The 20257-nt window shown below is 43.3% G+C and overlaps 1 protein-coding gene across 14 annotated transcripts in view; it reads left to right on the top strand.

Annotated features, from left to right (window-relative positions):
- CNBP (CCHC-type zinc finger nucleic acid binding protein) overlaps positions 1-12004 on the top strand; it is a 72626-nt gene extending 60622 nt beyond the window's left edge. The window contains exons 1-5 of one of the 14 annotated variants that reach the window (XM_021069426.2): positions 55-173; positions 9554-9670; positions 9790-9882; positions 10056-10254; positions 11004-12004. In XM_021069426.2, coding sequence (XP_020925085.1) covers positions 9568-9670; positions 9790-9882; positions 10056-10254; positions 11004-11121 — 513 coding nt within the window. In that variant the 5' untranslated portion in view covers positions 55-173; positions 9554-9567 and the 3' untranslated portion in view covers positions 11122-12004. Of the gene's footprint in view, positions 1-54; positions 174-1851; positions 6716-7127; positions 9692-9789; positions 9883-10052; positions 10255-11003 lie in introns of those variants that run through there. The other 13 variants (XM_021069425.2, XM_021069424.2, XM_021069423.2 and 10 more) reach the window with 13 other exon arrangements.
- The last annotated feature ends 8253 nt before the right edge of the window (positions 12005-20257 follow it).

Genomic DNA, 20257 nt, shown 5'->3' with positions numbered 1-20257 from the left:
GGCCGCGTGGGCGAGGCGGAGGAGAGCCGTGCGCAGCGGCGTGTGTGGGGCCGTGTGCAGATCCGCGTGTGGCGCAGGCAAGGACCCTGAAAATAAACAGCCGCTGTCTTGCGAGCCGCCGTCCCCGGCCTGCGTCCGAGTCTCCGCCGCTGCGGACCGCTCAGACGCCGAAGGTGAGGCCGGAGTGGGATCAGGGGCCGGGGTGCGGGCGGACCCGCGTGCGGCGGGCCGGGCGCGGGGAGGCGGCGATGGCGGCCGCGCTCCGGCCTGCGCGGCTGCTGCGTCAGGCGGGAAACGCGGCTGTCGCCGCCCCGGGCCAGGTCAGCGCCCCACGGTCGGCCGTCTTCCGCCCGGTACGCGGCGCCGCCTGCTCCCAGGCCGCGCCCAGGCCCAGCCTCGCAGCCGACGAGGCCGCGCGCCCTTGGGGCGGAGGCTAGGGCTCTGGGGGCTGCGGGGCGGGGGTGGATTTGGCGGGAACGTGCTGGGAGGGGGCCGTGTGGGGGGAGAGGCCTCAGAGTGGAGGGAGGAGGGGACTGGTCCTGGCGCGGGCCATGTGCCAAGGGCTCTGTGGGATCGGAAGAGGGCCTTGGAGAAGGTCTCTGAGTAGGGTGGGGGACACCCTGGGGAAGGCCTTGAGCCTTTGGGATTCACACTCCGTACTGGTTAGTTCCCTGGCTCTTGGGTTTTTGTCGTCATTGAAATGCTAAGTTACTTATCTAAGGTTGCAGTTTGGAGTGGGACAGATAGGGCCCACTTTCCTTGAATCAACAGTGATTGAAGTTAGAGAGGTTTTTTAAAAACCTCATTGTCAGAAGAAAATATGGATTTGTTAAACTTCCAAGATCGTAGCATCAGAAGTAACCTTTGCTGCTTCTTTGGGATAGGTGAAACGAACACAAACACAATTTAATCTAAAAACGAGGCGAGAAGATAAATTAGCCAACCTCTATTTGGTTTTTTTAAACATGAAAACCTATTTTAGAATGGCATAATCGCCCACATTTGAGTTTGGGTGTTGATTTTATTATGGGTAAGGCTTATGCTTGTTGCCACATGTTAACCACATGGCCTCAGCCACAGGGCACTTCCAAAGGAAGTGACTGCATCGGGTCTCAGGGGTCTTAGGAAAAGAAAACATGGCTCTGTTTTCTTCTGTGACTTCAGATAGTGTGTTTCAAGCATTATTCGGAAGGACCCACAGAAAGAGTAAGATAAAAAGAAGCCAAGAGTCTGGATTAGTTTTTTTAAGATACTGGAGGATTGATTTACGGTCCTCATCTTTTACCCCCCAAATGACAACTTCTTAAAATAGGTTTTTCCCCCTTTTTCCTATTTGACCCAATTTTGGAGAGACACCCCGTTACTTTTTGCAGCAATAGGTTAACCTTAATTTAAATTAGCCTTGTTATTTTGCTCAAGTCGCATGTAAGGTTTTGAAGGTTTTAAGGAGATGAAAAGTTCTGTCAGGCCTTTTTTTCTCCCTCTGCAGAGCAGTTATTTTCAAATGCTTTTTAAAAACTACTGTGGCCATGACTTAAACACCTACAAAGTGCCACGTACATAGATTCATGCTGTTTTTAGTTTGTCGAGCCTGATTCTTGTCTACAGGGAGTTCTCTGTACTAGAATATAAAAGGAATAATTTATTAGGTTCCCAAGGGCTGAATTAGGACTTAAATTTTTTTCCAAATTGCAACTCTTGTCAACAGTTTTTTTAAAAAGCTAACAGTATATGTTTGTATACTGTCTAATGTGTCACATTAGATAACTTGGGTAAGTTTTTCTTGGCAACCGAAAGGTCCACATTCCTTTTCATACTGATAACAGGATAGGTATTTCAGACAAATGTGGGGTCTTAAGTATTTTGAGCTGAATCAGTGGAAGACTAAGGGGCATTTATCATACTTGAATTTGAACATCTGGAACAGGCAGAAATGATATTTTTTTAGGGTATTATAAATGGGTTTTGTAATAAGGTTTTGTGATTGTTTGGATTCTCTTTATCTTAGAATCTAATTAAAATATGTGGTATGTATGTAGGAACATACCAAATGGGTGCTTAAAAGGAATAGAACCACAGTTTGGCTAATTGGAATGATTAATCTCCTCTAAAGGCTAGACCACAAGAGAAATTTTTGCCCACGCCCCCCCTACTCTGCAAGAGAGAGTTTTCTTTTTAAAAAATTGTTGGCTTCTTTCCTCTTCCTAGCCTTCTGACAGTAAGTGGAGAGCAGACGACTGATGCCAAGGCATCCTGGCCTGCTATGTGGAGAAGGCCCTTTCTGTACTGTCTCATTTAATAGAACTCCTATTCTGGCAGTGTCAGATGCCGCTGCAGTACGGGCATGCTGTGGAGAGATTCCAGTAAACTGTGCACCATTTTCATGTTGTAAAAAACTGCTGGAGTAATAAAATGAGAGCTTTTGGCCACCAATCCAAGTTGTAAGTAGATAGACTCTGTTAATCAGGACTTGGAGAATTCGGTACAATGATCACCTGGAGTGGCTCCATCATTACAAACAAGTGAAGTAACCAATGAAATCAGGTTGCCAGTCTTTGGGTTTGTGGTAACACTCCTATGTTCTCTCTGTTTCAAGGTTATAGACCATAAGAGGCTTTAAATTCATTCTTGGGTGTACGTATTTTGTTTTTTGGCGGCAACCTTGGCATGTGGAAGTTCTGGGCCAGGGATCGAACCCATACCTCAGCAGGGACCTAAGCCACTGCAGTGACAAGCTGGATCCTTAACCCACCACACCACAAGGGAACTGTTATGGGTAAAGATTTTTTAAAACTTAACAGTTCTAGTTTTAGTTTCACTTATCTAAATTGGTGTACTCTTATGATAGCATTATGTACTTTATCACTTACTCCTCACAAAAGCCTCATAAGAAGATTTACAGCCAATTGTTGAAATCCTGACTCTAGAACTTTTTTGTTGTATGGATTTGGATAACTCATTTAGTCTCAGATCTAAAGCTTCCTTATCAGTAGATGTGAATAAAAATATATAGCTTTCAAAGTTGTAAGGATTATAATGTGTTTATTAACCCTTGACTCATGGTATTTAGCTACTAATTAAAACCCTTCAGGGCAGGCAGAAATGGATGTAAGTAAACAAGGTCACGCGGGAACCAGGGTAAGAACCAGAATTGCTCCTAGTATTGTACTCTGTTCTACATTATTCTGGCCAGAATGCAGTTTATGCACAAGATAATTTGCTTCCTTCCATTCCATCTGTAGTTTAATTTTATTACAGCAGTCTGAGTGTTTGAGTACCATGTTGGGTCACTAAACTGACTTATTAGAGCGTGATAACGGGCGAGTGCATTCAGGGCACAGAAGCTCCACTGTGGTATAAATGCAGTTAGGCCAACAACGCAGATGAGTCAGGGGTAACCCTAAACTTAGGGAAAATTACTCAAAAACTGTGAGTAATTACAGCTGTGTTAGGAAAACCACATAAAACAAGCTATCCAGGTCTCCATCAACTGCTTTATGTTACCTCTTCCCCACTTGCCTTTTGCTTCTTAAGTGTATTTATAGAGTTAGTTAATTCAGTGTTAGTCTTAAGATTTAAGTGGTTTACTGGTTTTGTTCTTAGTATCAGAAATAGGGTAGAGTTAACCATACTTGAAGACAAATTTTCATGACCATTAGTGTTTTGGTACCAAATCCAGAATGTAAGCCTTAGAGCCTAGATAAGTGCAAAATCTGTGAAATAGACCTCGTAGTTCAGCATACATAGCCCCTCGGTATATCTTTTTTTTTTTTTTTTCCCTTAGGGCTGCACACGCAGCACATGGAGGTTCCCAGGCTAGGGGTCGGATCTGAGCTGCAGCTACTTAACGCCACAGTTGCAGCCAGCCCACACCACAGCCACATCAGTTTCGAGCTACTTCTGCGACCTACAACGCTGCTCACGGCAACGCTGGATCCTTAAGCCACTGAGTGAGGCCAGGGATCGAACCTGTGTCCTGATGGATGCTAGTCAGATTTCATTTCTGCTGTGCCACGATGAGAAATCCCCCTCAGTATATCTTGACTACTGTCTTACTCCTGCCTAGCTTGCCTTGTGTTCCTGCCACATTTTTGTGTGTGAAAATTCCATACACAATAATCAAAATGGACACAAATTCCTATTGTTGAAAATGTGAAGTCACTTGGAATTCACCCCTTTTCTCCTTGTGCTGCTTCTGCCTTCCTTTCAGGAAGTAAACTAAATGGGAGGGAAGTGAGTATAAACAGAGTTAGCCCCACTCAAAGCCTGCTGTGCAGGTTGGACCCAGTTCTAAACTACCTGTCTTCTTGGGGGACGAGTGGACAGGAAAGAATATGTAAGCAGAAGACATAAACCCTTCAGCACAGGGCACCAGGTAACAATTCTCACCACAGATCAGTTTTATCTTTTTAAAATAGAAACAGGAGGAGGGGTCAGGTGTCTTGAGGTAACACAGCCAGTGGTTAAGCTGGGTTAAGTGGTTAACCCAGGCTTTCCTGTGGTTCCCAGATCTTTTTTTCCTTTCGTCTTTTTGCCTTTTCTAGGGCTGCTCCTGAGCCATATGGAGGTTCCCAGGCTAGGGGTCTAATCCCGAGCTGTAGCCGCCGGCTTACGCCATAGCAACACCAGATCTGAGCTACATCTTCGACCTACACCACAGCTCACCGCAACACCGGATCCTTAACCCACTGAGCAAGGCCAGGGACCGAACCCGAAACCTCATGGTTCCTAGTCGGATTTGTTAACCACTGAGCCTTGACGGGAACTCCCCAGATCTATTTATACTGTGTGAGGATACATGGGTATAGATAGTGGTTTATAGAAGCAAAAGGGAGAAAAATATGTACGCTCTTCTGGTAACAGTGAAGATAAAATATTTGTTTTTTAAATTAGTATATATGTTTTGTAGCTTTCCATGAAATATTACTGAGGTCTGGTTGATTGTGAATTCTTGGAGTAATAGGAAAAGTCTGGATGGCAATTTAGAAATCCTGGCTTGGCTGCTGACTTTTTAGTGACCTGGGGTGGAATTTTCTCACTTGTTGGGGGGGTGTTTATTAGACAATCTGAAATGCATACTGAATTTAGTGTGATTATAGTCTGTCATTAATGAGTAATAATTGAAAATACATTGCTACTCCCCACCCCCCATTTTTGGTCATTCTGTGGCATATGAAGCTCCTGGGCTAGGGATCAGATAAGAGCCACAGCAGAGACCTAAGCGGCAGCTGTGGCAATGGCAGATCCTTAACCCTTCTGGGATTGAACCCCTGTTCCAGCGCTCCTATGATGCTGCTGATCACAACACGCCACAGTGGGAACTCTGAAAGTACATGGCTACTTTAAATTAATGGTGCAGTAGCTCTTGTGATAGCAAGAATTCAGGTGTTTTATTGCCAATACTTGCTCAGATTGGATTGGGTCTGTACAAGAAACACAGTTTGTTTCATTCAGCAAATGACTACTGGAGTGCCTCCCCCAAAAACAACCTGATCAGTAAAAATACTGAGTTATAACTGTTAATAAAAGGATAATTATATGAGGGATTATAATGATTCAAAGGTGAATTACTTGTTCTCTGCCTTCAGAGAATACGAAACAAGGCAAAATGGTGGTGCAATAAGCCAGGTTTTAGAAAGTGCCCTGGGACTTAATAGGAGGAGGGACCATTCCATGCTGGGCGATGTGGTCAGGTTCTTTTATAGAGTTGGCATTTGAGTGGCCCCTGAAGGTTGGAAAAGGTTGTGACAGGTGGAGGCAGAGGCAGGACAGTGCAGCAAAATTCCAACCAAGAGCAGTCATAGGCAGTGAGAATCAGGGAGCTGTGCAGCTCTCTTACCTTACTTCCTCTGGTTTTCCTAAGGAAAAGCATGAGATTCTCCAAAGGCTTTATAATAAATTTGTATGTAAGATAAGTATTAGGATGGGGGCCTGCCTCCTAGGATATTTAGCATGCCTTTAAAACTTAGCGAGAATCCATTGGGTTGGTGTTAACTAAAGAGTCAGTGAAAATGTAGACTGGCTGATTGGGAGTGGCTTGGCCAAAGAGGGAGAAAGAAACAGTTCATGGAAAATCCACACGTAGGTTAATCACTCCTTGAGTAGCTAGATTTTTAATGTATAGTTGATTTACAGAGTTGTGTCTGTTTCTGCTATATAGCAAAGTGACCTAGCCATACATATATGTACATTCCTTTTCTTATATTATTTTCTGTCATCGTCTATCCTAAGTGATTACGTAGTTTCCCTTGAGTATTTCTGTGCTGAAAGTAAACCTAAAATTTTAACTGCTGTTTATTTCACTGATAAACATGAGTCATCATATATTTCTTTTGAACTTTACCATTATGACATAAATAAGAGGTGCTTTTATTTATTTATTTGTCTTTTTGCCATTTCTTGGGCCGCTCTCTCAGCATATGGAGGTTCCCAGGCTAGGGGTCGAATCGGAGCTGTAGTCACCGGCCTACACCAGAGCTACAGCAACACAGGATTCGAGCCACGTCTGCAACCTACATCACGGCTCATGGCAACATTGGATCCTTAACCCACTGAGCAAGGGCAGGGATCGAACCCGCAACCTCATGGTTCCTAGTCAGATTCGTTAACCACTGTGCCACGACGGGAACTCCAAGAGGTGCTTTTATTGTTTTTTTTGTTTTGTTTTGTTTTTTTGTTTTTGCCATTTCTTGGGCTGCTTCCGCGGCATATGGAGGTTCCCAGGCTAGGGGTCTAATTGGAGCTGTAGCTGCCAGCCTACGCCAGAGCCACAGCAACTCAAGATCCAAGCCGAGTCTGCAATCTACACCACAGCTCATGGCAACGCCAGATCGTTAACCCACTGAGCAAGGGCAGGGATCGAACCCTCAACCTCATGGTTCCTAGTCGGATTCGTTAACCACTGCGCCACGACGGGAACTCCCCAAGAGGTGCTTTTAAAGCAGCAGTCTAAAAGCCATGTTGCCCGGAACCATCATCTCTTTAGCTTTAAAAAGTGCATGTTCGGAGTTCCGATTGTGGCTGATAGTTTAAGGACACAACATAGTGTCATGAAGGATCCAGTGTTACCACAAGCTGTGGCATAGGTTGTTGATGTGGATTGGATCCAGTGTGGCTGGCAGCTGCAGTTCCAATTAGACCCCTAGTCCACAAACTTCCATATGCTGCAGATGTGGCCATTAAAAATATATAAATAATGCATAATGAATATAGGATTTTTCTAAAAGATGAGAATTTTTTTGAAATTATTTATCGTACTCAACTTGTTCGAGTTCCTTGGTGGTGCAGTGGGTTAAGGATCTGGCGTTGTCACTAGTGGCTTGGGTTGCTGTGTGGAGTGGGTGCAGCAAAAAAAAAAAAAAAAAAAAAAAAAACCCAAAAAACAAACAAAAAAAACAAATAAAAATAAAACCCAGAACTTAACAGATTGCCTGGGTTACCTTTAAAGTGATCCTTTGTTTGAAGAACTCTTTGGGAGCAATAGTTAAATGTGCTCAATTGGTCCAACTAAACTGGAAAAGAACAAAATGAAAATGGGATTGAGGGAGGATAAGGTGGCATAAGCTGCTTTTTTTCTGTGATCATTTTAGATGCTGCTGATTTTTTAAAAATTTATGGCCACACCTGCAGTATATGGAAGTTCCTGGGCCAGGGATTAAATCTGAGGCACAGCTGTGGCAACACTGGATCCTTTAATCCACTGTGCCAGACTGGGGATCGAACCTGTACCTCGTCAGTGACCTGACCCACTGCAGTCGGATTCTTTACTTTTTAGTGCCACACCTTTGGCACATGGAAGTTCCCAGGCTAGGGGTCAAATCAGAGCTGCAGCTGCCAGCCACAGCTGCAGCCACTCGGATTCAAGGCACATCTTTGACCTGTACCACAGCTCTCGGCAACACCAGATCCTTGACCCACGGAGTGAGGCCAGGGATCAAACCTACATCCTCATGGATACTAGTTGGGTTTGTTACTACTGAGCCACAACGGGAACTCCTGCAGTCAAATTCTTAACCTGCTGTACCACAGTGGGAACTCCCATGCTTAGTCATTTTTTAATCCTGAGTATTCCTTGGTGGAATCCAGCACTCCACGTGACAGAATGCTAGCACCAGTATAAGAAACCAAATGCAGTCTCAAGTTTTGCAAAAATAAGTAAGTTTTGAATCTGCACTGGCTGATTTCATCTGACTGGAAACCTGCATTGTGCATCTGAAACTGACTACAAGTAACCCATACAGGCTCTCTCCCTCTTCCCCCTTTAGGTAGTAAGTTGATACAGCAAATGGCAAGAGTTGGTCAAAAGATTCCTCTGAGGGTTTATCCTGGCTCTGATTGCAGAGAGTTGGGCTTCTAAGTGTTTGACAGTGGAAACTTTTTAAACTAATAATTTTAGCATAATCTTCAGTAGCTAGGTTTCTCTACAGCCTAATGATGAACCAGTTACTGAAAGCAGAGGATAGGGGAAATGATGTTATCATTTTTCTTAGTGCCATTTAGGTTTCAGTACTGTGGTTGGGTGGATAATTCCACTATACAGTCATTTTTATTTAGCTGAAACCATTTGCTCTGCTAATGGTGCACTTATGCTTGGCTTTCAGAGGGTGTTTCTAAAACTTGTATACCATTGTTTGACACTGGAGTGAAGGGTAAAAATGTTTAGATACAGAAGTGTGCAAATGTAAAGGTTACATTGTTTTTAGCTAGTTTACTTTTTAAAGGCCACTTTACTAGGAATTTGTCCTGCAGCATTCCTTTCTGTTCTATTCCATTCCATTCTATTCTGTTCTAGGAATAGCCCCTGCTTATTTTTAGATTGTTATGTAAGAAGTATAAAATGTATTTGCTTTAGTTGGAATTTTACTTTTATTCTGAAACAGTACCCAATAAAGGAGTCTATTATGAAACCCCAAGTATCCTTGTTTTAAATGTAAAGTTACAGAAAAATTTGGGAATGGTAGAATAGGAAAGTGGAAAAGGGTCCCAGTGCTTTAACATGTCTGCTGTGTATATTACCCTAGCACTGTGTAGGTGTGACGGTTGCAGAGGAGAATTTTTTCTTCATCTACTCTTAGAATCTGCGTGTACTATAGCTGCATTGGGTTAGTTCAGTTTTATAACCAGGAAATGACTTCCAGTTGCTCACAGTATCATTTATGGGCTTGTGCTCATGAAAATGTGTCCATTAAGTTGGGCCTCGGATGAGGTATTACTAATTTTTTCTGATGATGGATGTTCATTGATACTATCCCTATAAATCTCATCATCCTATCAATAACTGAATTATGTGTATGTTCCATGTGTGCATAATCTTAATGATTTTAAGGATCAGAAATTGTATGGAAATACATGTTTTATGATTCATTTAAAACTTTTGGAATATTTCACAATAGGTATATAATGCATAAATATATAGTTGTGTGATTATTTTTCTAACCAATATATTGGTTGGCTTTTTTCCCTCCAGAATAATTATCCAGAATACACTAAAAGGGGAAAAAAAGCTGAAAGTAATTTCAAGTGGTTTGATGTTGTCGTTTTTGGTATTTTGAAGATCTAACTGCAGCCATGAGCAGCAATGAATGCTTCAAGTGTGGACGATCTGGCCACTGGGCCCGGGAGTGCCCCACTGGTGGGGGCCGTGGTCGTGGAATGAGAAGCCGTGGCAGAGGTGGTTTTACCTCGGATAGAGGTATTTTTGTCGAATAAAAAATTTTGAAGTACTTCAGTATTCATTAGTATCAAGACTCATCTAATTAGCCAAATTCTTTTTGTTTCTGTCCAAAATAGGTTTCCAGTTTGTTTCTTCGTCTCTTCCAGACATCTGTTACCGCTGTGGTGAGTCTGGTCATCTTGCCAAGGATTGTGATCTCCAAGAGGATGGTAAGTATTTAATACTTCCTTCTCATACTCTTCTAGAACCTGGAGAGGTGAGCATGTACCACTGCCTTGGGAAGGATTTTCCATTTCTTAGGTAGTGTGTGGTATGGTTTGAAACATAGTGACATCTTTAAGGTTTTATAGTCTGGGTTTGCCTCTTTTCCTTATTGTTGAAGCCTGCTATAACTGCGGTAGAGGAGGCCACATTGCCAAGGACTGCAAGGAGCCCAAGAGAGAGCGAGAGCAGTGCTGCTACAACTGCGGCAAACCCGGCCACCTGGCCCGCGACTGTGACCACGCGGATGAGCAGAAGTGCTATTCTTGTGGAGAGTTTGGGCACATTCAGAAAGACTGCACCAAAGTGAAGTGCTATAGGTGAGTTGTTGGGGTGTTGCTGGGGGAGACTCACGGCACAGATTCTTGTGGAGGTGAGTTAGCTACAAATGGAGGGACGTGGTATGTCAGTAAACCTGGGACTTGGCTCTGACCAGATGAGAGAGAGTTTAGGCATGTATACCAGTCTGTCTGCATATTAGTCAGTATTCTATCATAATAACTTGTGGATTATGGTAGCTGGACAGCATGCACAACTTTTGCATTTTTTTTCTTTGTAGGGCTGCACCTGCCGCATATGGAAGTTCCCGGGCTAGGAACTGCAACTGCAGACCTACACCCAGCTTGTATCAACACCTGGATCCTTAACCCACTGTGCAAGGCCAAGGTTGAAAACACATCTTTACAGAGACATCAGAGACATTGTCCATTCCTTAACCTATTGAGCCACAGTGAGAACTCCCACAGCTTTGGTGTCTTCAATGTGGTACAGCAGGTTAAGGATCCGGTATTGTCTCTGCAGTGGCTCCAATCACTGCAAAGGTGCAGGTTCAATCCCCACCCCAGCACAGTGGGTTAAAGGATCTAGTCTTGCCAAAGCTATGGCTTGTGTTCACTCCCTAGCCTAGCAACTACCATATGCCATGGAAAATGGAAAAAAAGATTGTCTTGAAAACAAAAATACATTGCTTCACTTGTCATTGCTTTTTGTTTTGCAATAACTATTGCTTGAGTACAGCTTTACATTTGCTGAGCACCATTGTGAAAACTGTTTTAATTTCCTTTTTTAGGTGTGGCGAAACTGGTCATGTAGCCATCAACTGCAGCAAGACGAGTGAAGTCAACTGTTACCGCTGTGGCGAGTCAGGGCACCTTGCACGGGAATGCACGATTGAGGCCACAGCTTAATTATTTTCCTTTGTCGCCCCTCCTTTTCTGATTGATGGTTGTATTATTTTCTCTGAATCCTCTTCACTGGCCAAAGGTTGGCAGATAGAGGCTACTCCCAGGCCAGTGAGCTTTACTTGCCGTGTAAAAGGAGGAAAGGGGTGGAAAAAAAAATCGACTTTCTGCATTTAACTACAAAAAAAGTTTATGTTTAGTTTGGTAGAGGTGTTATGTATAATGCTTTGTTAAAGAACCCCCTTTCCACGCCACTGGTGAATAGGGATTGATGAATGGGAAGAGTTGAGTCAGACCAGTAAGCCCGTTCTGGGTTTCTCGAATATGTTCCCATGTAGGAGGTAAAACCAATTCTGGAAGTGTCTATGAACTTCCGTAAATAACTTTTAATTTTAGCATAATGATGGCCTTGGATTGTCTGACCTCAGTAGCTATTAAATAACATCAAGTAACATCTGTATCAGGCCCTACATAGAACATACAGTTGAGTGGGAGTAAACAAAATAAAAAGACAAACATGCGTGTTAATGGCTATGGAAGAAAACTTGGGATAAAAGTCTAAACAGGAACAACTTCATCACAGCATTGATGCTGGGTATACAGATGGTGTTGGCAAAGGTTTAGAACACATTTTTTCGAAGACTAAATCTAAAACCCAGAGTAAAAACATCTATACTCAGAGTTAGCATAATTTGGAGCTATTCAGGAACTGCAAAGAAATGCATTTTCACAGAAATCAAGATGTTATTTTTGTATACTATATCACTTAGACAACTGTGTTTCATTTGCTGTAATCAGTTTTTAAAAGTCAGATGGTAAAAGCAACTGAAGTTCTAGAAAATAGAAATGTAATTTTAAACTATCCAATAAAGCTGGAGGAGGAAGGGGAGTTTGACTAAAGTTCTTTTTGTTTGTTTCAAATTTTCCTTAATGTATATAGTTAAAAATGCCATATTAAAGAGGGGAGTGTGGAGGACTGAAAGTCAACAGTTTGGACTTTTCTTTTTGTGCTCACTCAGCCATGTTGTCAGTGATGAAAGTTGCTGTTCTGAGGAAGCCAGACTTTTGATACTTGGGTGCCAGTTATTTGGCAAGGACACAGAAAATTTAGTTCTTCCTAATCCATTTTAATGATAGCCTTAAATGTTTGTTCTCTGTCCATTTTCAACAGTTCTGATGTTATTTTAGACTTTCATATTTTGCTGGGCTTCACGAGGATTTGAAATGTTGGATTCCTTGGGTTGTTTTTCTCTGGAATCTTACCTAGAGTTGATGGACCTTAGAAGTCATCTTGTTGAATGAACTCACTTTATAGATGAGTTACCAAAAGCTTAGCTTGCTTGAGGCTGGCCGCTCAGATAGCCTTCCTCCCCTGTGCCCTGTGGATGTTTTTGTGCCCCAAGCTAAATGACACATAGACCATGTAGCTATGGGAGATTTCCCACCCTGGTTCATTTCCCCCTCCCACTGCCCTGTGATTTCGTCACCTTGCATGTATTGGGCATTATTCACCCTCCTTGTAGAGTTTGGTCAGTTTGTGATGGTATATCACTTCAGTGTTAAGATTTGGTGTTTCAGCTGTCCTGTGCCAGTTTCAACTTGGTTAAATTAATAGTCCAGAGCAGGTATGAAAGTGAAATTGTGACACATTCATTTCCTTATGAATATAAGCTTTTTTTTTTTTTTTTTTAAACTGAGCAAATGGTATGTTTCACATGTTAACCAAGCACATTAAATACCTTGGTAATTTTAGTTTGTGCCACAGATACGAAACAGCATTAGGAAAGCCCCTTTTACAAGGGCCTCTGTTACAGGATTGGGGGAAGTGCACATGAGGTGGTTTTCCCCCCAAGGTCTCCAGCCTCAAGTGGAAAAGGTGGAACAGCAAGTGAGATAATATAGAACTACTATTTCCACACCGTTCTTAGTGCTGGATTTGCTGCCTGTTGTTGGATACCCTTTGATAGGCAGAATTACAGACCTGTTTGCCACAGGCCATAAAGTGTGCTTTCATAAGAAAGCATTTCTTTACATTGATGTTGACTGAACAAGTGCATTGTGTTTTGCAGGGAAGTCCAGCTAATTGCTAGGAGCTAGCGAAAACAGCTTGTGTAGGAATTAGTGCTTTATTATAAAACTTGGCTTTGGAGTTCCTGTTGTGGCACGGTAGAAATGTATCCGACTAGGAACCATGAGATTTCCGGTTCGATTCCTGGCCTCAATCAGTAGGTTAAGGATTCAGCATTTCCCTGAGCTGTGGTGTAGGCCAGTAATGGTAGCTGAGATTCGACCCCTAGCCTGGCAACCTCCATACGCCACTTGGTCTTATTTGTCTTTTTCCCTTTTCTAGGGCCACTCCTGCGGCATTTGGAGGTTCCCAGGCTAGGGGTCTAATCAGAGCTGTAGCTGCTTGCCTACGCTAGAGCCATAGCAACGCCAGATCCGAGCCGAATCTGCGACCTACACCACAGCTCACGGCACCGCTGAATCCTTAACCCACTGAGCAAGGCCAGGGATTGAACCCGCAACCTCATGGTTCCTAGTCGGATTTGTTAACCACTGAGCCACGACAGGAACTCTGCCACTTGGTTTTAAAGCTACTTTTTTGTTTTGTTTTTTGGCCACCTGCAGCATGTGGACAGGGAGGGAACCTGCACAGTACTTGCAACCTGTGCTATATAGTTTTGGCAATGCTAGATCCTCCCTAAACTGCTGCACCACAAAGGAATTTCCTAAAGGTCCCCCCCCCCTTTTTTTTTAACTTTTTAGGGCCATACTTAGGGCATGTGGAAGTTCCAGGCTAGTCATTGAACAGAGCTACAGCTGCTGGCTACAGCCACAGAAACGCAGGATCCAAGCCACATCTGTGACCTACACAGCTCATGGCAACACCACATCCCTGACCCACTGAGCAAGGCCAAGGATTGAACCTGCATCCTTGGGAATACTAGTTGGATTCCTCAGATTTCTTTTCTGCTGGGCTATGACAGGAATTCCCCCTAAAGCTACTTTTTAAAAACAGTTTTCAGATAGTACCATTGCCTTGATACATGAATGGTTTTGTTTTGGGGGTTTGCAGCTTTCACCTGTTAGGGTTTGCTGCCTTTTTGCCTACTTCTCTGTTTCTTGAAGATTCTTCTTCAGTGATTTAAATGAGTGGATCTGGAGGAGCCCTTGCCCCAATCTTATTTTGAAGAGTTTTGTAAGGGTATTTAGGAAATAATCAGTACAGTGAACTCCTGTGTATACTCCCCCCTTAGGTTTAACAGCAAACTGTTAATTTTGGACATTCGGGAGTAGGTTGTATGTGTGACATTTCACCTGAGTATTTTGGCATGCGTCTCATGTGAGTTAGATGTTCTCTCAGGGTCATGATACCATTATACCTAAGGAATCTGATGTTATTGTACCATCTGATACCTAGTACAAAATTTAGATTACCTCAGTTGTATCACACAAGTCCTATGTAGCCAGCTTTCCCATACCAGGATCTAGCTGGGCTTTGTAAGTTGCCTTTGATTGATGTTTCCTTCATCTCCTAACAGTTCCTTTTGCTGTCTCATGAGCCTGATTGTTTTTGGGGTTTTTTTGTTTTGTTTTGTTTTTTGTTTTTGCTTTTTAGGGCTGCACCCATGGCATGTGGAGGTTCCCAGGCTAGGGGTTGAATCGGAGCTGCAACCGCCGGCCTCCACCACAGCCACAGCAACGTGGGATCCAAGCTGTGTCTGCGATGCATACCACAGCTCATGGCAACACTGGATCCTTAACCAACTGACCAAGGCCAGGGATCAAACCCACATCCTCATGGGTCCTAATCAGGTTGTTAACTGCTGATTCACAAAGGGAACTGCCCTGATTTTTTTCTTTTTTTTTGGAAGAAACTAGTGTGATTTTCTTGAATATTCTGTATTTACTGATTGATTTTCTTTGATGACATTTACTTGTTTATATCCCTTATACTTCCATCCTGCTCTACAGGCTTATTTGGCAAGAATGTCTTTAAAGTGTTTATTGATATATGCCATCAGTTTTACTGTTGATAGAGAATGTGATTAAGGCAGCCTAAATTTCCCTAGAAAATCTTGGTCTCATCCTTTCAGTTGATGCCTTTAGCATTTGTTGTTCCCTGTAAGGATGTTGCTTTGAGTTCATAAACTTGTTACATGGTTGGTAAAAATGAAGAATGTAATTTGCCTGTTCTGAGAGATACGCAGGGCACTTGATGGTTTTTGAGGGTCTTGGTAAATACTGAATGTCACACAAGGAAAAGTTGATTTTCTATAAATACAGTCAGATTTTAAAGTTGTAGGGAGAAAATGGTACATTTGTATATAGTGCCTTGAAATGTTTTGTCTGGGAAGAAATTAGCGATTGTGCTCCACTTGTAGTACCCAGCAGTTGCCTTTTGTTTTAGAAAGTTATTTTGATTATATGTTAAATTATTCATGGAACATGCTGTCCTTAGCATGTAGCAATTCTAGGGTCAGGTCAGGTACCTGGTTTTCTAATCGTGGCAGACATTTTTACTGGGGAGTGAAGTCCACCTAGCTGTAGGTGGAAAGCTCATTTAATACTGGCTTTTGTGTGTTTTGTTTGCTTTTTAGGCTTGCACCCAAGGCATATGGAAATTCCCAGGCCAGGGGTCAAATTGGAGCTACAGCTGCTGGCCTGCACCACAGCAGCAAGGGATCCAAGCCACATCTGTGACTGAAACCAAAGTTCGTGGCGATGCCAGATCCCCAATCCACTGAGTAAGGCCAGGAATCAGACCCACATCCTCACGGATACTGGTCAGATTTGCTTCTGCTACACCACAACAGGAACTCCCTAATACAATGTTCTATTTGAGTGTTCCATCTAATTTATGTGTAGCGTAGAAAGCTCCACTGTTAATAGTTTTTAGCTATGTCATAACCACAGTACATGCATTATTGCTAATCTAGCAAAACACGTTTTAAAAATGCTCATTTGACTGGTCTGTGCATTCTTGCTTTGACACTTTAAAAGCAACTGAGAAGATTATTCCCTTTCCCTATAGTAGATAAGTCAGGAGTCCCATTCTTTGTCACAGAGCAGAACCAGTATGCTGTCTTACAGGAAAGGTCAGTGATGGAATTAACTTAGTGACACTGCAGGAGTCCAGGGCAGCACTGCACCACTGTGTAGAAAAAGGCGTGCTTACCTTTCATTAGTAGCAGAGCTTTGGGGTTTCAATTATGTTTTCTTGTACATTTGTAACCTTGTGTATTTTAAGTGCTGGAAGCAAAATCTTGATTTTGGGGGCTGTCAAATTTTTGGTGCATATGGGTCTTTTACCATCTGTCTCCTGTCTCTCTCTTTTTAATGGCTGTAGCTGTGGCACGTGGAAGTTCCCAGGCCAGGGATTGAATGCGAGCCACGCTTTATCCCTTAACGCACTGTTCCAGCCAGGGATCAAACCCACATCTGCTGCTGCCCAAGCTGCTGCAGTTGGATTCTTAATGCACTGTGGGAACTCTTTCTGTTTATTACTCTGTTTTGGAACTCTTGGTACTTGTAACAGTCTAAGTTAGGCTTAACTCCGTAATTTAAAAAGTGGTAGAAAATGTAAGTTCTCTAAAGAGAGGTGTCTTTTTTTTTTTTTTTTTTAAATAGTAGAAATTTATTCCTCAATTCTGGAGACTAGAAGTCTAAGGTCATCCTGTTTTCAGGGTTTGTTGTTTGTTTTGCTTTTTACAGCCACACCTGTGGCATATAGAAGTTCCTAGGCTAGGGGACAAATTGGAGCTGCAGTTGCTGGCCTAGACCACAGCTCATGGCAACGTCAGATCCTTAGCCCACCAAACGAGGCGAGGGATTGAACCTGTATCCTCATGGGTACTAGTTGGGTTCATACTGCCGAGCCACACAGGAACTCCTCGAAGAGGTTTTGAACATATTTTGTACTGGACTCTGGATTTCTATGTAAACTGAAGTATTCGGGGCTACTGATTTGCTGAGGCAGTTAAAAAGTGTAAAACCTAACAATGGTCTTAGGGAGTAGGTGTTGAGATGCAGACATTTGGCTTGTAATTGTCAGGTAGGTCCTGAGCATCAGTGTTTAATAAGCTTCCAGGTAACTCTAGGTGCCATGGATTGAAAACTACTGGGATGAGTAACCGAGTTCTTAGCCCCAGTGGTGCGGCTGGAATCTGAGAACAACTTAGTATTTTGGAGCTTATGCTCCAAATTAGAGTGTTTTTCGTACATGTAATTATCCTTTTTGCTTGCCTTAGAATTGAAAGAGCATTCATTAAACATAACTGCTTCACATCTGTTTTCAGCTCCACTACCAACCTTGTCAAGGAACTTGACTGATTTGTCATCTTTTCATAAAGATTCTGATAGCCAGCTGTGTCGAACCTGTCCTCTGAGGTAGCTGATACATAGATGATGGCAAGGGTAGTTGTGATGCTGTCTTCAGCATCACAAACTTGGTATTTTTCACCCTTCCTTTCTGCTCTTGTAGAAAACATGCAGTCCTAGATGGGCCTGAGGAGACCAGGTGGGAGCACTGAGTAGAGTGGTACATTCTAGTCCATGGTCCCTCATTTTCATCATTGCATTATACTCTGCAGTAGCAACCACGAACCATGGCCTGGAACCTGGCTTGTCATCGCCCCCAGAGAACACTGCTAAGTGACCAAGCTTAGCACAAACAATTTGATGGCACAGAGGTAATTCAAGGACTTCTCAGTAAGAATTTGCCCATTTCACTGAGATGAACTTCTATACCTGAGGACACCTGCACTTCTAATCCTCCTCCTGGCTTTTCTTTCCCCTAGTAACACCCACTCCCCACAGGTTCGGCTTAAATATCCCTACTGGTCACCTAGCCCGCCCTCTGCACACCCAGTCATGGTAGTCACTGGGACAGGATTACCCCAGTGTGGCTCCACTTAACGTGGGTGTGTTTGGGGACCTGTAACACTGAGTCAGGACACAGAGATGTGTACTTTCTCAGTGCTTGACGCTTGGCTGATGTACCTACTTCTTAGGAGGTAGGGTTTTTTTTTTCGCATGTGGAAGTTTGGGGCTGGGGCCAGGGATCACCCTGTGCCACAGCAGTGACAATGCTGGACCTTAACCCACTGAGCCACTCAGAAACTCCTAACTGAAACTGTGCGTGTAACACAGGAGGTGACATTCATCTCTAAGCTGAGGCCATTTGCCCACTAATATTTTAGGTGATAGTTTCCACATCATGAACCTGAACAGACGAGGATGATTGCAGTCATGGCCCCCAGAGTTCACCTGTGTGAATCCTAAAACCTGGCTTCTCCCGTAAGGCTACTAACACCTCTGTACCCCGGCCTCCCCAGCTTTTCTGGCTTTAACAGCAGGGCTGCTTGTTTTGAAGCTGGGGAGCATCCTTCAGGCAGCAGGGCTGTGGTCTCAAATCACATTGGAATCTTGGCTCCAGGTCAGTTTTTGGCTTATATTTTAAACAGCAAATAGCTCAAAGCTATCTGTAAAGTGAAAAAAACTGGTCTTATGGATTCACTATGATGGATTACACTACACACTGTTGGTAAAGGGCCTATTACTTAGAACAATAAATGGTACCTGTTACTTCTTTTCAGAGTCTTCCTTCAGTGCCACCAGGTTGCTTGCATGCCACTTGAGAGGCAGGTCTGAAATGGCACTGGATGAGCCAGTTCTGGAATGCCTTTAATGTTTGGCCACTGACTGCAGACTCTGGAGGGCAGCAGATGATGTGGGTGAAGCTGGTCAACTGGGAAGTGGAGGGGAGGTGTGCTGGGAGTTGGGGAACAGCCCAGGTCCTTCCAGGGACCACAGCAGCCCTGCTTTATGGAGGAGCAGTTCTCTACTGCTTGGGGCCCAGAGGGAGCAGTCCGATATTTTAAACATTCTTTTGAATGTGGTTAAACCTGAGCAGCATTTTAAAAACCAGTTTTTCTTGGGCATTTAGATCTTGATTCCAAATTAGTTCACAGTTTAAATTAGAAATGTGATTTGGGGAATTCCCTGGTAGTGAAGCTGGTTAAGGATCTAGCATTGTTACTGCCATGGTGTGGTTTTGATCCCTGTCCCAGGAATTTCTGCATACCTTGGGTATTGCCAAAAACAAATGATTTGCCTTTGAAAACAAACCAGAAACACTGCAAATATAACAGTTTTACTAATAACTAAATTTTTTCTTACAACTTTGGGTTTTTTCCGTCTTACATCTTCCTAAAGATTCTACCATGTTCCCCCTTTACTGGATGCTATATAGTCTTACTCCAGGAGGTCCTGCTGCGGCACAGTGGGTTAATGATCCAGCTTGTCTCTGGAGGCTTGGGTTCAATCCCCAGCAATGGGTTAAGGATCTAGTGTTGCTGCAGCCGTGCTATAGATAAGCTCTGGCTTGGATTCAATCCCTGGCCCAGGAGCTTCCATATGCTGCAGGTGCAGCTGAAAAAGAAAAAGCAAAACCCTTTTATTTGGCCCTAAAGAATGCCATCTCATCAGCAGTGTGGGAGTCTGGTATTTTTGGCTGGTTAACTAGGTTGGGACACAGAAGCCCAAAGTTAATTAAAAACTAAGGTGCTAGAAGTGAGGTTGAACCCTCTCTCAGAACAGTTTATCTTGGAGTTCCCGTTGTGGGATCTGGCCTCCCGTTGTGGGATCCCTGGCCTTGAACCTGCATCCTCATGGGTACTAGTGGGGTTCATAAGGATCTGGCATTTCTGAGCTGTGGTCTCAGTCACAGATGTGGCTTGGATCTGGCATGGCTGTGGCTGTGGTGTAGGCCGGTAGCTGTAGCTCTGATTCAACCCCTAGCCTGAGAACTTACATATGCTGCAGGTGGGGCTCTAGAAAAAAACCAGAAACTTAACTGTGGGGCACAATTCAGCTAAGTTTCTACCAACAACCTGCAGAACATTCTAGGTTGTTCTCTATCATAATTCCCCCAGCCTCTCCCTACTGCCCAGTTCCAAAACCATTTTTTAGGTATTTGTTGCAGCAGCACCCAACTCCCAGGTCCTGAAATTTGTGTAAGTTTCAGGTTACTTCTGTAACAAGTTACTACAGACTTAGTGGCTTAAAACAGTATTTTGGGAGTATTTTTTGGAGGTCACAAGTTTGGAATGGGTCTTACAGGACTAAAAGGAAAAAG

This window comes from Sus scrofa, chromosome 13 (genome assembly GCF_054392235.1).
Source record: "Sus scrofa isolate SSC_HxYL_T2T_F1_AM1 chromosome 13, Sscrofa_HxYL_maternal_Yorkshire_Landrace_v2.0, whole genome shotgun sequence".
NCBI lineage: Eukaryota > Metazoa > Chordata > Mammalia > Artiodactyla > Suidae > Sus > Sus scrofa.
This window is presented reverse-complemented; position numbering and strand designations above follow the sequence as displayed.